This window comes from Orbicella faveolata, unplaced genomic scaffold (genome assembly GCF_042242905.1).
Source record: "Orbicella faveolata isolate gen_17 unplaced genomic scaffold, um_ofav_v1 contig_14, whole genome shotgun sequence".
In the NCBI taxonomy this organism is placed as follows: domain Eukaryota; kingdom Metazoa; phylum Cnidaria; class Anthozoa; order Scleractinia; family Merulinidae; genus Orbicella; species Orbicella faveolata.
The window spans coordinates 14,355,218-14,375,303 of NW_028301541.1; the positions used below are offsets into that span (position 1 = coordinate 14,355,218).

Genomic DNA, 20,086 nt, shown 5'->3' on the forward strand with positions numbered 1-20,086 from the left:
ATAACGACTTTTGTGTTTCATGAAATTGCTCTATATCGTTAAGTCCTGTGTAAACAGTACACCTGCACAGAAATAGTATTGAAGTTCTCAAACATCGCATGGCTTTTAATTTTTGAGAACGTTGGTGATTACTCTCACTGTCCATGTTAGAAAAATAGGTCCGCAATGCGAACTTGTGTGGGATTTCTGTCAAATAAAAGTTGATGTGCTATGGATAAATCAGAGAAATGGTAGCTTTACAGTAAATATTTATACATTTTGTCGTGTTGTAGTGATGACCGTCGATTAAAGATACCGTAGAGTCCTGGGGTGCTTACCATTTACAGAAACCATCCGGTTGGAAATTTCAGGCAAAAACATTAAACAGTTGAATACCATGTTGCCAGAGAAGGAATCGCTATAAAGTATATCCACATCAGTTCGAGAGACTTAAAAGAGCAGAAAAATAGCATCACCTCAAATCATAGCCCATATTTTCAGAAGCTTCCCAAACGGAATGGCGCAAACCATTTGATTTTCCAACTGGAATTTCCGGTTTTCCCATGTAAATGGTAAGTACCCCTGGTTATAAGATCCCAAGCTGCAGACGAAAAAACGGTTACAGGAGAAACGTGTTTGGACTTTAGTTTCTAGGAAATTCGTTCCCTTAGGGTTCGGTTACATGGAACTCTTTACCGTGGTAAATGACCCTTTTACCACGGGAAACTGCATTTAGTGAGTATGACCAATATTTGCGGAGGTAAATTTCCCGTGGTTAATACCCATGGATACATAAAAATATCACATGCAGCGCCCTTAACATAATGTGGTAAGTTGCATTGGTGTTTTAATGGCCAAGGTATTACGAGCAAATCACATTTCTCCGTACGTTTGTCATTAGTATGTAACCGAAAAGGAAAAAAGGTTTTCCTCCGTGTGCCATTTTTGTTACCTTGGCAAAATCCCGTGTAACCGTTGTTTCACAACGTATACTAAAACCCAGCAAAAAAAAAAGAAACAAAAAACACACACAAAAAAAACAGAAGTCAGCAGACATATATATATGGCCCCAAGTTATTGGGCGGGGAGTGGGGGGGGGGGGGGGGGAGTTTTATTGAAAGAGTCATTGAAGTAAACACATTTTGCAGGTTAGGCTTGTTTTTCGCAGCGGGGGCGAAAACAAAAGACATCATCGAAAAGCAAGTGCAGACGAGACGGTTTAGGTTTTGGTTGTGATTCTGGACCGTGCAATAAACGATAACGTGGCCTGTTTCGTCGGGATGTCAGATGACGTGCTACATAACTGGGACAATTAATGTTCCCGAACACAACTTTTGAATCGCGTTGGCTTGGGGATGTTTACTTTGGGAACAGCTTTATTTCACTGGCTACATTTGTCCTGGAATTTGTTGATTAGTTCCAGTGGAGACAAATAGTTCAGTTAGCCTTAGCAAACGCTTCCTCCCCCCCCCCCCCCCCCCCCTCATGAAAAGTTCAGTCTGTATTCAGTCGAAATTATTCGGAGAAGTACTCTAAAGCCATAAGAGTAAGCCTGAACCAAGGAACGGTAATAGAAATGCTGTCTACTTTTATTCATCAGCGGAAATTTTAGAATCGGTCGCTGGTTGCACGGAGCTTGTTTACGACAAATCAGCTCCGCTTGGAAATGTCAGCTAATATTCGTGCTTTCAGCTGCGAAAGCTGTAGGTAAATTATACTTTTAGAAATTAGCTTTTGTGGCTAAACATGACCAGTAAATGTGAAAATGTTTAGCGTGAAGTTTGAAGGCAAATGCAAATATTTAGTCCTTTTAAACTTGTGAGTCTACGGAAACAGCACCGTCACGCAACGTATCAAGAAATCATGGTTTGTCAGTCGAGAGGACCTCAACTTGGTAACCATAAATACACAGGAAAATACTGGGCTTTGTCATTATGTTATATCTGTCCGTAAGACTGCGGTTGTTGATATAAATATGCTGATTTTAGTAATAGACGGGAGTTCAAAGTAATGAAATCAATCAAGTGTAAATTTTCTTTCGACAGTTGCACACTGCGCGGCGCGACATGCACAATGTTTACTACAATTCATTTTCCGCAGAAATTGTCGGGATTTTCAGCTGATCGAAGGAATTTCAATGTGACATAATTTAAATATGAAATGGCAGAAAGTTCTGTCCGAGAACTGGAACTTTGTATGATTGTTGTATGATTGTTTAATTGTTCCTTATTCATCCAAGAATTTCGCGCGTATAGAGAAAGCGAATGTTTACCCACCTTATAATAAATGGCCCGTCAAAAATAAATACGGCAGCGAGTGGCTAAAAAACACTAAGACTTAAGGCCTAAGACTCCCTCAGAATCTCAAAAACAAGTCAAAATTCGCCAAAAAACAACACCCGGTAAGAGTAATCACACTAATGGCCGCCGCACAAAAACATTCAACCTTTTGCTAATTGAACGCGGTCTACACGCCAGGTAGAAACTACGTGACGAACGCTTTCCTGTCGTGGACAAATAAATAAATAAATAAATAAATAAATAAATAAATAAATAAATAAATACATAAATTTCGCTGGCGTTGACAAAGTGTGGGAAATCCTACACAAAAATGTGTGTTTGGTTTTACTCATTGTAGATATTTGCCATCAATTAAAGGCTATTCACAACACTACGAAAGATCTACTTTACTTTTGATGGAGCAATGGAAAGGGATAAAATTGCCTAGTTCAAATGAATATCTGTGCTTTGAGACTCAGAGATAATTGTAGAACGTGATCCAGTGGATTTCATCATTTTCACATAGCCTTTCTTGTTGTAGAAATACTAAACGAAAAAGAGCTAATTAAATATCTTAAATTGGTGTCAAATAGTCATTTTCTTGAAGGGTCCCCCTAACTTGAAGGGAACAAAATATTTTGACCTACATTTTTGCCATGATCTTTCACTCACCAAACCCAACATTTGCGGCAAGTTTAATTTGAGCGAGATAGGTGATTTGACCTGTATCACCTCCTGCCAGGTTTCATTATGGACAAGCTCTAAATTATTCACGCTAAAGCTTGATTTGAATCTTTCTTTTTCCGTCGGCAGTTATTTTATCGGCCGTAGCTTCACCAGTCCTTTAAAAATTCTTATCTAACTTCGAAGCAATACTCTACATTACCATGTTGTTTTCTCAAGTCCTAGACGCCGCATTTAATTCAACAATCTGTCTTTGATTTGCGGCCATCGAGAGGAAAACATTATCCACTTATTCTTCGCCAGGAAGGTTTTAAATGATTCATCGTTGTCATGATTTTCCTCTTCTGTGCTTGTTAAACATTGTTTGGTGTTTCTTCTGATCTTCCTATTTTTTTAAAAAGGCCAATAGAGGTAATTTTCTGTGTTATGAACGAAAACAAGACCTTGAAAGCTTGTAAATTTGCCGGTGCAAGTGATGTACCTGCGTACGTACGGTTCTCCGGACAGTCACGTGACAACCAGTTTTGATGGGTTACCGATTTTCTTAGATAATGCCATAGAAAGGCCTATTACAGACAAAATCATCGCCAGTAACAAATGTAGATGATTTCCGAACATTCTTAGTCACACCTCGCTACAAGTTGAGGCAAAGTTGAAAAAAATGCGGGTCTCGATCTGATTTTCAAGTTTACCTGAATGCAGTCCTTTTAAATCTCTTCAGCTTGGCCCATCCGTGATTGAGTCTGGCATTTTCGTGTTCTTCTGCAGTTTGAAGCAATTATTTTGAAGTTTTAGTCGATTCTGTGAGTGTCTGGTAAGTGCTGAAATTGTCTAAATTAGCTTGACCTAGCCTTTAGTGATGCACTACAACCATTCACTTACATATAACTACAATTGAGGAAGACAGTTGGTATTTCTTTTAAGCTTCTTTATTTCTTTCCTTTGATACAGATAATATATAAAATGAGGTGCTTATGCCGATACTACTTAATTTAAAGGTGAATCGTTTGGGTGTTATGTTTGTGTTTTTTCTCTCTTTTTTTCTTTTACATTTTTTTGTGGTATTGGGCTTTTTCTTCCACCAACTCCGCTAAACGCACCAGAACTCGCAATAAAACCCCAATTGCAGCCTCCATCATGCGCGGGAAAACGCACGCACCAAAGCCTGTTAGTTTTATTTTGCTTCTGATCGGTCGAGTAGCAGCAAAACATGCGTTCTTGCCATTGGTCGGACGTAAGAACCTGTAACCTGTAACTCTGCAAATTCTAGGGTCGTTTGCTAAAATGTTTTGCTGGCCATTCTAGCTGGCCTATTTCCTAAACTAGAACAGAAAATTCGTTACCTAGGGATATTCATCTTGTTGTTGTGGTGAATGTTTTGGGAAAGCCTCATTTATCCTGGAGCTATGAACTTAATCCTGCAGGGCTGGTCAGAGAGTTAGGCCGCAATCCTACAGTTAAGTTTAGAAAACGGGAATGGGGTAACCCCTATCTACGTGAAAAAAAAAAAAAAAAAAAAAAAAGGAGAAATAGGAAGAGCTTGAATCACTGGGAGAAGGGTGAAAATGAAGGTTACGAGTTTGCGAGTAGTCGAAAACTGCCATCAAAGGACATAGTATACCGACCAAACCATTTGCCAAGGGACCCAATCCGAGAGGAATACTGAGGACTCTGATCAAGTGGACCTAATAACAAGGTGAAGTTTAAGGTGAAACGAAAATATAGCCTGACTACAGGTTACAGATTCCTTGCAATTTGCCAGAAGTTACTGACGCAGTAATCGCTCTTACTTTGGACTGGTCTTGAAATGTCATTTCATAAATAACTCAGATGCAAGACAATTAGATAGGAAACTACAATTCGATCAACATGACTTGGTTCTAATGCACAATTAAAGCTGACATGGAAGCAAACAAAATCGACAAAAACAGGCCGGTGGTCATCCCAACTGCTGATGATCCAAGGTCAAATTCGACAGTTGGAGCTGGGGGTGATTCCTCCGCAGTTGTAGTAGCAACACCAGTAGAAGAGATTGAAGAGGTACCGTTTTGGTCAGTTATGGTGGGAGTAGTAGTTTCCGCCCCATTGCTAGTGACAGTGGTGTCGATCTTAGCAGAAGTGGTGTTCGTCATCTCTGCAACTTGGAAACTAGCTCTGATGATTCGGTCGTAAAGTGGTTGTACGGGACGGAAATTGCCGACACTTGTCGTGGTGTAAGTCTTCCTGAGTTGACGCAGAAGGTTCATCTGAGAAAAACAAACCCCACATTAGTGACAAGCACCCATCGAACTAGGCAATCGCTATGTTTACCAGAAACCTGGCTCGTGTTTATGGCAAATGGATTCAAAACATAACGGTCCTAAGAAGCTTTTAAAAGACACGTTAACAGGTCAATAGTGTACCTGATACTGCGATATGTTGACAGCGTCCCTAAACACAGTCCACGTGACACTTTCTTTACATGAGGGAGTAGTTAGTGAACCACTGTACCGGAAGTACTTGGTCTTATTTGCTGGCAATATTCTGTCAAATCTGAAAGCTGGAATGTCACTGATAGAGGTGTCTGTAGAAAATAAGACAAACCAGCCGATGTATTAAAATAACTACATGGACTAAATATTATAATATGTAAAACAGTATGAAAAAAAATATATATATCTTATAATATCCAGAAAACATCACTTACAACTCGAAGTCAAGTTTCGGGCACTTTCCAAAAATGAAAATGCTGTGTTATTTCTGCCTCCGACCTGAAAAGGTATGAGTAAAAGAAAACAATATATGTTAATTTACTTTTCCTAAAAAGGATCGCACCAATGATACCAATCGTCCAAGTAGAGCATGCGCAGAAAGCTAAAGAAATCGCATGCTAACACGGATAAGCGTAGATAGATACGAACTTTATTTTGATGTCAAAAACGGAGAGAATGGTCGTCCAAATTCTAAAAAAGTATTTAAGAATAAAGACTTTACTGCATTCTTCTTTATGTTTATGTTTTTGTGAGTAAAATGTTATCAGATGGAGGGCTGTTTCATGTACGCCACATACTTTCATTTGCGAGCAGTATATGTAGTTTGTAATATGTGCAGTCAAAAGCTTGAACTGCTGATAAAGAGTTTGCTTAGTTACAGTTGTTTTCGAATTACTTAGTATGAATAAACCTTTTAATCTGAGTTACCTGTATGAAGAGACCAAGAACAGCGAGGCCATCTTCATGGTTGAGTGCGTCCATAAGGTCGGCATATTTGGTATTGTAGCTAACAAAATGCAACTGTCAAGGTAAAAACAGAATACTGTTAAGCATTTGGTGAGAATATTAAAGAGTACAAAGTAAAGTAAGCATTTTGCTGTTGTTTCTATCGTTTGCAGATGGTTCCATTATGACAACAAGGATTGCAAGGGAAGATCTCTTATGGTCATGATCATCACCATCATCATTTTAACCCTTGAGCTGTTGGCAAGATAGATCTTTTTTTTTTTTTTCAAATGACAGTTTCATTTCCCTTGCATTGACAAGCTCAACAATGATGAGCCTTGTATTTCTTGAGATTTCGTAAGAAAGCGCAAATAGGAGTAGGGCTGTATACAGAAGCACTGGAGAGAACTGAAATGCTTAGCGATAGAAAGTGCACAATTCAAATTGCGATCTAAAAGCACTCATTAAACTTTTAGACATACCAGTGGATATTGTTTTTATTTACTGAATAAATAACCGCCTATACATAAACAATCTCGTTGGATTTTTTTTATGACAATAACATTATTTTGTTTGCCCGCGCACTCACCTCAGCGGCATAATGTTCTCCATCCACAATGTGTTCCGATCCCACCGTGTTGTTTGGTCCATAGTGAAAGTGAAACTGAACAGTGGTGTAAACATCGTTCAGACCTCCTCCACTAACATTGTACACTCCTGCAGGGAATGACATTCCCAAGGAGTGGCCATTGTTTGAGCCAGTAAAGGTTTTGTTAAGTTTCCTGTCGTAGTTTTTCAGTGTGAACGCACCTAAGCCTTTGTCAAGAGTTGTCTCGGAGCTTTTAATGTCAATTGGTGATTGCCTTTTTCCTGTGCTGCATATACCTGCCCAGTTAGCAGGACCTAAAACAAAATGAAAAGAATGGACTATTTGGTTAAAGCCAGAACAGAAACAGCTGTAAGAAACATGAATTTTTCGACAAAACTTGAAGTTTCGTATGGTATTCGATGGTTTCTAGCGTGTTACGGATTGGTGCCTTGACCAAAGACGTAATACAAAAGATTGCAAAAAAACTTAACATTAATACACACACCACAACACGATACATAACCAAGAAGAGCCTACGCAACGCCAATAAACAACAGGACATTCTGAAACCTTCCTCAAAGAGTATTTGAATGGAGGGTGAGTTAAGAAAGGTGAAGATAAATAGAGACCCACCATGGTGCACTGCTTAGTTAGGGCATTTAAAGTGGTGCACAGATAGTTAATTGCTGAAACATTTTACAAGAGGTCACTCGTCGAGAGTTTCTCATTAAGCAAAGTATTGATCCATATTTGAAAAACCAACAGATTCCTATCTTGACATTTAAGTGTAAAAACCAAACCTCAGACTATAGTGTAGAAATTGAAGATATGTCAGAAAGGGGAGCTTGCGTTAAATCCCTTTTAAATATCTACAAATCATTTTGGATATATAGCCTTATATATCAAGTAAATTCTTACCTAGTAAAGCATTTGGAATATAGGTCCATGGTAAAGCAGCTAAAAGATAATAACATATAATAATCAGGACTATTATTTATGCCTTAATTCAGCCTGACTATCATAAGTCTAATACACCCTCCTAATTCTGCTAGCTTATTTAAATTTCTGTATGTGTATTGCAAAAAGCTCGAACCTTACTGAGTGAAACTTCAAACCATTATTTTGATAAACCTTTCTGCTCACTTATGTAACCTTTTTAACCTTCCGACTTTAAGATCAATATTGTAAATAACACCACTGCGTACTTACCCTGGCTGAAGGCAAGATGTGACCAGTTGACACAAAGAAATGCGATTAAAAGAAATCGATCCATAATAACTTTATTGCTGTAAAAATAAAAAGGAAAAAAAAACAAAAATAAGATGTAAATTACGTCAAAGATGACTAATATTGCACCATTTTTTAGAGTACATGTACGAATATAAATATAGGTTTCCCCTTTTTTCAGGATCTATCTTTAATGGTTATTTATAAAGCGTTTATTTCCAGAATGGACTAGAAGCTGAATATAGTAGAGCATATTTTTCAAAAAGTCTTAAATTCAAATCAGTAAAATTAATAATCGTAGCAATTGAAATTACTGACATCACACAACTAAGAATATATTCATGAACGTTTGTCCAAGTACTAAGAAGTATTATTTTCACGATTTCAAAGCAATATTATAGGTAAGGCGAGATCAACAGCTAATCAAATTAGTAAAAGTAGCAATAACCTAACAGCGACTCAGAAGTCAGTTCCCTTTATGATTACTAAGGAGAGCTCTGAGCTAACTCGAATATTATCAAGCTTTTTTAGGCAAGAATAGTTTGGGGTCCTGACGACAGGTTTTTTAGGTTCTTATATCAGCTCGGTCAGAATGAAAGTTGCGGCCCCCTGGTGCGTCATCCACTTTTAAAGATAAACCAACGCTTTAAACACGACGTCAACAAAAGAAGAATGAAATAAAAACCAACCTCTTGCGGTGACGAGTATTTGGCACACGGACAATTGCTTTCTTTTACAAAAAAATAATTTGATGAGCCGTACATGTTGTGTAAATGTATATACATGTAATGATAACACGAGAAGGATTTCTGTAATATATATTTTTTCTCTAATTGAAGACGGCATTTTTTTTTTTTTTTTTGCAACCAAGATTTAAGAAAAAAATGAGACGGAAAAAGAAGCTATTACAATGCACAAGTTACGTACTGGTTCACTTCAATTTCCTTTGCAATGTCCAGATAAATCTTTCCTTGTTGTGTGCTTTGATGGAAGGACCGCGTTGTTCAGTTGAGCGCGTTTTGAGTTGAAACTGGCGAAAAAGAAAAAGCCACTGAGACTGTTCAATTCTCATCAATTTTGTGCGCGTCATCCAAGGGATTTCGGAATTTAAGATTTTTAGTTATTAACCTTCAAGTAATTAGATCGTTCATAGGAATTATGCTTTCTGCAAGCGCTTCAAAGGCAAAGTAAACCTAGGAAAGACTAGTTTTGGTTACAAATTTCGTTTACGCGACCCACCCGCAAATGTTTACATACTTATTTAATTTATCCTTCTCGCAATCACTACTCCCTATATTTTTGAGATCGATCACTTAAAACCTGTACGCAAAGAATAAACACCACCTATCGTCTGTGGCTTGCTTACAACATCACTATGCAGTTAATCAGATACCCCATTAATGAAAACGAAACTAAATTTATACTTTACCTTGAAGATGAGGTAAGGTTAGTCTTTCTGGATGACAAAAAGTTCTTGCTGCTTGAATCAGGTCAGGAAATGACTAGAAAACCAGCCAAATGTTTCAAGATAAATTTAAAAAAAAGAGATCGTAGAAGAAAAAACAAGGCTATTATGAGTGCCGCGATCGCGTCGATCACTGAACGAATGATAAATTCCACGTCTTAATCAGCGGTCGAAGCGATCGAGATTAACACTGAAAAGAAGTCAGATTTCATGTCCCTTTATACCTTCAAGAAATACTAATTATAATCAAAATAATTTCAAATATTCCAATATTCCAAGAAAGGAATATCTTGATATTTATAGTTCACTTTGACTGTCATCTGGGAATATTTCTCAACATATTTTGGTTTGTTTTGACAACAACTTTTCCTTTTCCACTACTTGCAACCCGTGCAATTTTTAGAACACCTAAAAATTCTTACTGACAAACAAATAAACCATTAGGGTTGTGATTTTGAAGAAATAATCCACAAAAAGGGTTACTTGTTGAATGAAAAAAGGTAAAAGAAGCCGAAAGAAAATATCAAATTCGAAATATTGGCAAACCTTATACTGGCACAATTACGTAGAAACTGCGATATTGCTAAACAATGTAAAATACACAACTGTTAACTCTAAGTCTGTTATGACAAAATATTCAAAATACACTCAACACCCTCTTAACTGTAGACGCAAAATGGCTCTCTATAATATAATTTTTCAGGAGGGGTAAATACTCACCTCGCTACAGAGGGTGTGAGCCCCTAAAGGTGTGTAATCACTTCAAACGAAGTGAAGGATGTCGGAAAGGTTCAGGAAGATGAGATTCACTTGGCAAAGGTCATCAGAACAGTCAAACTTGGCCAGGTTTTAGTAAGTTAGAAGGTTACAATTCGGTTGGACACAGCCTTTCCCACGCCCACCCCCGGACGCTATTTACGTTCGTGATGATCTAAAGAATTTAATAATATTGTGTAAGTTAAGGCAATATACGTTGTAAATAGGCTTGATTACAAAACCGGTGTCTTTTCTGAGTAACAAAATTTCACTAGAAATTACTTCCGTTATCATTGATGGTTTGGTTTCAAAACAAAGTAACGAGGTTTCTCTCTCAAAATTTAGAAAAAAAGATTTACTAGTCAAAATGTACTTACAAATGATCAAGTTACCAAGGAAAAAAGTCATGGAGATTTTTATTTATATTGTATCTCATATACATTGGTATAATACAGTTTGTAAATATAAATCTTGACTGTCATAGGTATATTTAGACCAATTAAGTCCGTTCAGTCTAAAGTAGAGCACTTAAAATCCTATTAAATATATACCCCCCTGAGTACCGTGTTACATAAGACGTTTGCAAGAGTTTTGATGTGCACAATGGACATTTATTATTAATGATTAGGGAAAGCGGGAGTCTCCTTAGGATTAAGTCATGTAAATTGTACAAGTAAAGATGTTCAAAACCATTTTTAAAATGGTAAAAACAAGCAAGAAAAAGCCAAACATAGGCACACAATGTACACTTTGCATAATTAAGTGATACGATACTGGATTATTTACTGCACGAGATATTCACGTGGTTGAAACGTGGTAGTTTGTCAAGTGACTGACTGCATTTTGCTTCTTCATGCATTTCCATGGCTGTATTTTTCAAGAGAATCATTGCTCGAGATAAGAGGATCTTAACATATGTGCAATTAACGACAGAACCGTTATCTAAAATGCACAATCAAGGAAAAGAAAACAAAATCTGCAAGTTTGCAAGAATCAGCTAGGTGTGAGATCGAACCTTCACATCATTACCGGTGACAAAACCTGGAGATTTCAATTGAAGATTGAAGGAACTCAAGCAAGGCAGGTTGGTGATGAGGGATGAATTTACAGATTAATATCGGTGTTCCTGGCATTAATATTTATCTATGATCTCGTCAACACACTGAAAATATTGCACTTGATGTTTAGAACTCACGAGAGCTGGAGTGTTTCTGCAATGACGGCCCAAAAATGTGTGCCCTCACGTGCCTATGCACGTGGGTGGATATGCACGTGAATGGACCACATATGCGTGAATACCATAATTCTGAATATTAGTCAACCTTACTAGCACGATTTGGTGAAACCGCACTTAATGCTTATATCATGCAACAATTCAAAATTCACAATTGTCAATTTTTAGTCTGTCAGGTCAAAGTATTTAAAATAAAATTTACACCCTTTTCAATGTAGCCATGAATTGGACATCTATAATACGCGTTTTCAGCTGAGGTAAATGCTCGCCTCTCTACAGAGGGTATAAACCGCTAGAGGTGTATAATAACCTGAGCCAGTTCTTGTGAAACGCTAGGTTATGAATCAAACTCACGGATTCTCAGTTGCAGACTGCGATGTAGTGATAGGAGTCACTAGATGCAGTTCTAAACTTTGGCCTGAAGAATGTTGAGAAGGTTTAGGGAGATGAGACTGAACTGCGAGTTTGCTTGAAAGGTTTTAGGATCTTTAAACGAACAATTCGGTGGAAGACAGCTTTCCCCCCGCCCAGCCCTTTACACCATATACATTGGTAATTTTACAGATTTATTTATTGACTCGTCTGTAATGTGCGAAAGATATCATCGATAACTTGTTTTTGTCCAGCTACAAACCTTCTTTTTTCCAGTCGAACAAAAAAGCCTGTAAATTCGCAAAACGCTACCTATATAAAACCATAAGTCTGAGCTGTGTCGTGCTGCCTAATAAAGAATTAAATATTGTGTAAGTTAAGGCAATATGTGCTATACATACACTTGATTACAGAAGCAGTGTCTTTTCTGCTTAATAAATTAAAGTATTAATAGAAAATTCGATCTGAAATCATTAAACTATTATAATTATAATTCCTTGAGTTTTAAAAACGTGTACCTGGGAAAACCAGCCAGGAGGCGATACAGCTCAAATCACGGATTTCGCTCAAACTTGGCACAAAAGTTAAGTTTGGTGAGTAAATGATTATGGCAAAAAAGAAGGTCAAAATATTTTTAGTTTATGTATATTTAATTAGCTGTCTTTGGTCTAGGGTTTAGCCATGTGAAAATGAAATCCCCTGGATCATGTTCTTCAATTATCAGACTCAAAGTGTAGCGATCTATTTAAATTATAGGAAATCGGATTTCTCTCCACGGCTCCATCTTAAGTAAGGTGCATATTTCATAGTATTGTTTACATAAGACTACGATTTATGACAATTTCATGAACGTAGACCCATTTAAAACACCAAAGCCGTTTTTCTGTCTTTCTTTTTTTTTTTTTTGCGTTAATCTAGCTCGAAATCAACGAGAAAAGTATAGCTACGTATTTTCCTATCATTTTCGAGTATAGGTTCGGCGAAAAGTAGCTCTTGAGACATTTCCTTCAAATATTTTCACAGCTATATTTTGTGGCATTCTCTCGATATCGATATAAATACTCCATAGGAAGATTAAACTCTATACGCTATACGAAACGTGTCATCTGTTCGGTTGCCTCGACCGAGGTTTAAAGAGAATATCCATAGCCATCCTGCATGTTCTCGTCAACACAGATATTAACAGCTTGTCAACATCGCTACTCAAAAGGCCGTTCAAAATCGACAGACAGCCATCACTGCTGCTATATCCTACAGATTTCTTTCAAAAACCACCACAAAAGACCCCGCCACCCTTGACGACGTTGAGCCACCATTGAAAAGTGAGCAGTTATTTTCCTTTCATCATGTCATGTCATGCATTGTGATACAAATTGTTTTCGCATGGCATCGTTAAAAGATGGCGGAATGCTGTGGGTTTTGAGAGCAATCTTTAAGTTATAGCAAAAAAAAAAAAAAAAGCATAATAAAATAATGATAATAATAACAGCAATAATAAAAATGTTATAGCAGCAGTGATAGATGCATGTCTGTGGATTTTGAACGGCCATTTTAGTAGCTTTCTCGACAACCTGTTGATACCTCTGATGATGAAAGTGGGACTGTGATGGATATCACTTTTTACGTGGATCGGAAACGGAAAAAATGACAAAAAACTGGACACTGAGTCTGAAAGGACATCAAAATCCAAGAATCAAAGAAAGCGCAAAATCCCCTCTAAGTGACATTTATGTTGTGGTTATATTTTTTTTTCTGCTTCCATTCTATTTTACACCGCCTTTTACACCTGAAAGCGTAAATTGAGAAAACTTGTGTGTTAAATCTTCTGCCCCTGTATTTGTATCGATATCTTGTGAATGCAAAAAAATATAGCTCTGAAAATATTTGTGTTTTTTAAATGATGTTCATGAAATGGCCATAAATCGATAAGTCATAAGTAAACAGTACGCCAGCACAGAAAAAATGTTGAAGTTACAAAATATTTTATGGCGTTTTTGAGAACTTTACTGATTTTTCTCACTATTCATGTTAAAATAATGAGTTTTTGCTGTTTCTCATTGCAGATATTTGCCATCAATTAAAGACTATTTACAACACTTTGAAATATGCACCTTATTTAAGATGGAGCCAAGAAGAGAAATCAGATTGCCAAGTTTGACTGAACTACTGCCCCTTGAGTATGATAATTGTAAAACATGATCCAGCTAGTGGATTTCATTTTTGTGTTTTTTAAATGATGTTCATGAAATGGCCATAAATCGTCAAGTCACATGTAAACGGTACGCTAGTACAGAAAAAAATGTTGAAGTAACAAAACATTTTATGGCGTTTTTGAGAACTTTATTGATTGTTCTCACTATTCATGTTAAAATAATGTGTTTGTGCTGTTTCTCCATGCAGATATTTGCCATCAATTAAAGACTATTTACAACACTACGAAATATGCACCTTACTTAAGATGGAACCAAGAAGTGGATTTCATTTTCACATTGCTTTCCTTGTTGTTTAAATACGCATAAATTAGTGTCAATTAGTGTTACTTGAAGGGAACAAAATATTTTAAACTTCTTTTTTTGCCATAATCACTCACTCACCCTACCCAACATTTAGGTCAAGTTTGAGCGAAATCGGCGATTAATTGAGTTGTATCACCTCCTGCCTGGTTTTCTAATGGATATGCTCTTAAGTTGATGTTACACAAGCCGATTTCAACGCCGATTTTTAACGCAACATTGTTGTGTTAAAAATGGATATCGTGTAACTTGGCGCAGAGGGCGACTTCTGACGCAACATTCCGTTGCGGCAAAATGTTGCAGCTTTTTGTAAGTGATTTAAAAACCTGCAACATTGTTGCTTGAATGTAGAAAAAACAATCGTCTCGTGTAATATACCGTTGCCGCAACAAAGTTGCGTCAAAAGTTGTTTCGTGTAACATGAAGTAAAAATATCGGCGTTAAAAATCGGCGTCATGTAACATAACCTTTAAGCAAATTAGCAACGATTTTTTTTCTAAACTTTCGCAAAGTTTAGAAAAAAAAAACTTACGTATATTCAAGTTACGAAACAAAGACGTCGTGGTGTTAAAGATTCTCTTTACATTGTATTTCATATGCATAAGTTTCATGCAGTTTGTAATATAAATATATACTTCCAGAGTACTGTATTGCATAAGACGTTTCTGGAAATGCACAGTGATCACCATTTATTACAGATTGGGAAAAGAAGGAATCTTCTTGCATTAAGTCATGCAAATTGTTCACGTAAAGGTTTTCAAAGCCATTAGCCACACTTTGAGTGATACGATACTGGATTATTGGTTCACGTGTTAGAGAAGGTAGTACTTTGTCAGCTGAGTGATTGCCATGTTCCATGCTATTTCTGCATCTCCATACATTTCCATGGTTATGGTTTTGAAGATAATCATTTCATCGAAAAAAGAGATCTTGACATGGATCTACGGCAATACACGCAGTCAATCTCCAAAGTGCAAGGAAAAGTAAAAAAGAAGAAACAACAACAACAATAACAACAACAACAACAGCTGTTTACAATAATCAGTAGCTAGTGAAATCGAGCCTTTACAACATCATTGATGAAAACCTGGAGTTTTCAGTTATTAATTGAAGGAATTCAAGTGAGGCAGATTGGTGTTGAAGGATGAATTCACAGATTAGTATCAGTGTTTCTGACCATGGTATAAATATTTATCTATGATCTCGTCAAAACACAGTAAATATTGCACTGGATAACTGGATCTCACGAGAGGTGTAGTGCTCGTATGACGAAGGGCCAAAAATTGTGTGCCCTCACGTGCATATGCACGTGAAATGATCACACAGGTGGGCATGTCAAGGAAAAGTGAAAATGCAAAACAGAGCTACTGTGTCAAAGAATGCTGATCGAGCAATACGTATGTTTAGGGTGCTGAAAAATGAATAATAGTTCCTCGCGATGGACTTAATCATATTGGGTTTAACATATGAAAGGAAGTTTTTAAAAGCCTTGAATGCTTGTAAGACAAAAACATGTGCTGATTGGTAAAACATTGTTTTAATGCCACATAACATGACTGAGCACTCTATCAGTCCTTTTCATTTTCTGTTGTTGTGTTTTGTAACTTTAAGTGATGTAGCTTCCGAATCATAACCCGTCGTTTAACACACCAGTCTGTGCCCTAAAAAGTTCCGAAACCCCAACAGCTCTCACGCCACTGGGTAGAGAGCCATGCAAGAAAAAAGAACGTCAAACAAAAACATAATTGGTATGAGGCAGGGTTGGAATGGAAACAAATATGATATTGTCTGTAGCATATGATAAAAACTCTAATAAATCTCCGTACAAAAGACAATAGAGAGATTAAGCATGACGTTACGTAAAACGGCAAACAGCAAAAATGAAACTTTTGTCGTCTGTCTTCAGCTGTCTATACAGTAGAGTAAAAATATTTGTATTTGCGGTGAATAGTAGGAGACATTATTCTATTTTTGTGTGATTTAGTTAAGGATTGGAAGAAAAGGACACAAATTCAAAGGTAATCGATGTTTGCCTTTTGCCGTCTGCCGTAAAGTCATGCTTAAACTCTCTTTTTACTCTATCCTTCCAGTGCTTACAAAGCATATCAACGATATAGCAGCAACAACGATTGAGTTGGCCAGGTCAAATTTATTTGCTTAACAAGGCAACTTCTGTTTGGCTGACCGCAATTAAAATCAAAGCCAAATTCTATTTTCTTAACATTGATCCGAGCCCTTTAAACTGAGGAGAACTAATTGGGGGCTGCTGAACGCTGCAAAATACCGCATTCCACAGGCTTCAGTATAACGCAATTCAAGATTGAAATCATCGCCCACTTCAATATCACCTCGGATGACTCGGTACGTCAGATGACTCGTATGTGAGAAGGGCTACAATCGGTAGAACTTCTACTGTGTGCTGTTTTTGCTTAAGATTTCATGTCAGTGACTGACATGAAATCTTATGAAAGCAACAACAGCACATTATCGTTATATCTTTTCCTTTCTCCTGCAACTACCAGATGAAGCTGCATAAGTTACATTCCCTGAAGTAATCTTAGAATGTAAATTAATTTTACAGTTTCTAACTCGAAATCAACAAGATATGTATAGTTAAGCATTTCCCTAACAGTTTAGAGTATAGATTCGGCAAAAAGAAGCACTTGGGACGTTTCTTTCAAATATTTTCAGAGCTATATGTTGTGGCATTCTTACGATATCGATATAAAATACCCCAGCAAAAGATTAAGCTCTATAGGCTATACGAAATGTGTCATCTGTTTGGTTGCTTCGACCGAGTTTTAAAGAGAATATCACTCACATGACTCAGATGTGAGAAGGGTGACAATTGTACAGTTTCAGCGTTACCGAACAAGCTAGTTAAAGAACTTTAAGAATTGAGTTTATCTTAGTATACATTGTCCGCGTTTTTTCAGTGTTTATATCTTCCTAAAATATGAAGTTTGCGACATAGTTTGATTTGAAAATCCTATGGTCGACTACCGTTCCCTCCCGCTTGCTTTTTCGACTCTTTTTCTAATGTCCTTATAATACTAAAACTGTCACAATTATTTCTTAATCTCAGTTAATTGCTGCGATCCTTAGCGAGAGGCAACACTAGTTTTGACTGACCATGTGGGGCTTGGGCGCTTTGCATATGCGACTTAACACTCGATTTTTTATCCAAATTCTTTTCGTTGGCGATGATTTTGAGAAGATGTAGTATGTAGGACCAGTGGCAGTAGTTGCTAAATTGTGCGCGAGTTGGACCGTGAGTCACCGAGAGTTGTGCGTGCTCTGCAGGTTAGCACTTGCTCGGGACGTGCTCAGCTTATACAAAGGAAAAGTACGTAAATTATACGAAAATACTGCTAAGGAAGGATTTGAGCTCGAGGCATCATCCCCATTTACTGAGACTTTGCCACAAGTGCAACCACTGGTGCTGGATAACGAAAACCACCACTGTCTTCATCATCTCCTTCAAGAATGCCTCCTGTTATTACATGTGTAATGCATGCTCGAAGAAAGTTGAAATTGACGGGAGACACTATGAAATGCGACAGCTGCAAGTTAAATGAAAAGACTCACCAGAAAAAACAAAAAACAAAAACAAAAACAAAAACAAAGCATTGGTATGCTAGGGTGTTTGCAAAAGATAACCCAAGTCAAAACAAATTCTATATGTTACTGTTTAATTCTTATATTGTTAAACTATTCAACACATAGCACAAACGGCTTCTTCCATCAGCAACCGAAGATGACATAACCGATGTCATACTCGATCCTAAAAATATTCGGCTAAAACAAAATATCGATGGCGCTGTAATTGATATCATCGCTTAATAATTTTGCTCCTCTCATGTTCAACGTTACAAGATAACATCACAATAACAAAAACATTCAGCGGCAACAAAAGACGAGTGGATGCGTAATTGACATCGTTACTTACTAGAACTAGAATATTAACACTGTTCCTCTCATGTCGAATTCTTCTCATGCTGAGATTGATGGATGTGTAATGAATATCTTTGCCTACTAGAACTAAAATATATACACTTGTTTTGTTCCTCTCATGATGAGTTGATGGATGCGTAACGGACGTTTTTGCTTACTAGTGCTAAAACATATACATCAAACATATATATGTTGAATTTTGTTCCTCTAATGCAATTGAGATCATCATTGACTAAAAATAAAACATATCTTGTTATTGCTGTTGTTGTTGTTGTTGTTGTTATGCAGTTCTGGGAATTTAAAGTGCTATTATGATCAATTTTTTACCCCTTTTAGATTTTTAGGTTAATCACATAGAATTCTACGAAAGATTAAAGACGCCGTTTACCGTTTACAAATATCTGCATTGGTTCCGGAGATATTTAAGTTTGAAAAATGAGTAAAATATGCAAATGAGATAACTGAAACTGCAAGGGACCGCATACGATGAACGCTGCCAACGTAGGATCTACAAGAGATCTGATCAAAAAAATGATATGAAGAAAAACAATAGACTGTAAGGCTGATACTACGTGAAAAACGTTTCGAGACACCAACATGACAAGAACCGATAAAGTAGGATCGCAAAAGTGGACAGCTGTTTCGCCCTTCTTGGGGCTCGTCAGCACTGTGTAGCGAAGATATGTAACGCCAGCCCAACAGCCAACGGCCATAAATTGCAGAATGACCCGTTGTTATATCAAGCTCCGTACTTTGAACTCACTTGCGCCCCGAAACACGCGTTGCCACATCACATGTTTCGGGGCGCAAGGAGACAAAGAGTCAAGATTGGTGTCTCGAAAGGCAAAAGAATAAATGTGACTGGACAAGGCCAGCCTAAACATTCAGACATTCAACCGCATGGCCAGTACCATGCTTTAAAAACGCAGCGTATCGGATCTGAAAAGACCTACGGTCCGAAAATACATACATAAATGATATGACTAATGACGTCATACACTCAACCAACTATTACACCAAGTATATAAATAGCGCTATCTCGTTCAATTTTCAGCAGAAACCATTGAAACTTGGTAGGCTAACACTCTAAATGCAATACACTTACCGCTATAACAATTTCCGTACCCATGGCAACCCACTCTTTTCCAGTCATCTCTAGCCTGATTGCAATATTTTAGTGATTTTAAGTTTGGAAAACATTAAACAAGGCTATGAACTCAACCTAACGTATTTATATACCTGCCGGATCATGCAGATGAGGCACTATTGACGAATAAGTGGTCAGAAAAGCCTTCAATATCGTGGAGGTCTGGAACCTAGTATGTTGCCATGGTAACAAACATTGTTAAACTTATATTGCAGAGCACATCTAGTAGAATGTTACTGTAAAAAGTCAAACATTTCTGATACCAATTGACTGAGATATCATTGTTTCTCACATAAGATCAAAATTCGGTTGAGTGTATGACGTCATCACTTCGCTAATTTGCATATTTTAAAAACTTGAATATCGCTGGAACGAAAAGAGGCATTAGAAAACAGTAAGCAGCATTTTTACTCTTATACAGACTACTTGTTTATGTCTAAAATAGCTCAGGTTTGAAGGATGCGATTTTCGCCATAGCAGCACTTTAATTTAATATGATACTGTAGGGTCTTGATGGAAGTGATTATGCCTTATTGGTGTATATTTAAATAGATCTAAACTTAACGCATCCTTGGAGACCCAGGGGCAGTTAGTTGGGGCGAGAGGAGATAAATCGGGCAAAAAAAATGAGCGTCGTAGGTTTACAAGTAAGGCTGGAAGAGCCCCTGGGAACCGACTCGGCCACACTTC

General features: G+C 37.3%; 1 protein-coding gene and 1 long non-coding RNA gene across 7 annotated transcripts; one reads left to right on the plus strand and one right to left on the minus strand.

Annotated features, from left to right (window-relative positions):
- Positions 1-3,855: 3,855 nt before the first annotated feature.
- Positions 3,856-9,623, minus strand: LOC110047361 (carbonic anhydrase 2-like). 3 transcript variants are annotated; one of them, XM_020753108.2, is made up of 9 exons: positions 9,385-9,623; positions 8,883-8,985; positions 7,938-8,014; positions 7,647-7,685; positions 6,729-7,042; positions 6,122-6,214; positions 5,629-5,692; positions 5,345-5,505; positions 3,856-5,188 (listed from the first exon to the last, which is right to left on the minus strand). In XM_020753108.2, the coding sequence occupies exons 3-9, from the start codon at positions 7,999-8,001 to the stop codon at positions 4,823-4,825; spliced, it is 1,101 nt and encodes a 366-aa protein (XP_020608767.2). In that variant the 5' UTR covers positions 8,002-8,014; positions 8,883-8,985; positions 9,385-9,623; the 3' UTR covers positions 3,856-4,822. The 3 variants fall into 3 exon arrangements, with proteins under 3 accessions (XP_020608767.2, XP_020608766.2, XP_089143727.1); XM_020753107.2 differs by lacking the exon at positions 8,883-8,985; XM_089287601.1 differs by lacking the exons at positions 7,647-7,685; positions 8,883-8,985.
- Positions 9,624-10,780: 1,157 nt separating this feature from the next.
- On the plus strand, positions 10,781-16,130 carry LOC149114132 (uncharacterized). Of its 4 annotated transcripts, none has more exons than XR_016206418.1 (2): positions 10,781-11,260; positions 13,846-16,130. It is a non-coding gene; the product is annotated as an uncharacterized LOC149114132 (long non-coding RNA). The 4 variants fall into 4 exon arrangements; XR_016206421.1 differs by lacking the exon at positions 10,781-11,260 and adding an exon at positions 11,627-11,962; XR_016206420.1 differs by lacking the exon at positions 10,781-11,260 and adding an exon at positions 12,004-12,375.
- Positions 16,131-20,086: the final 3,956 nt, after the last annotated feature.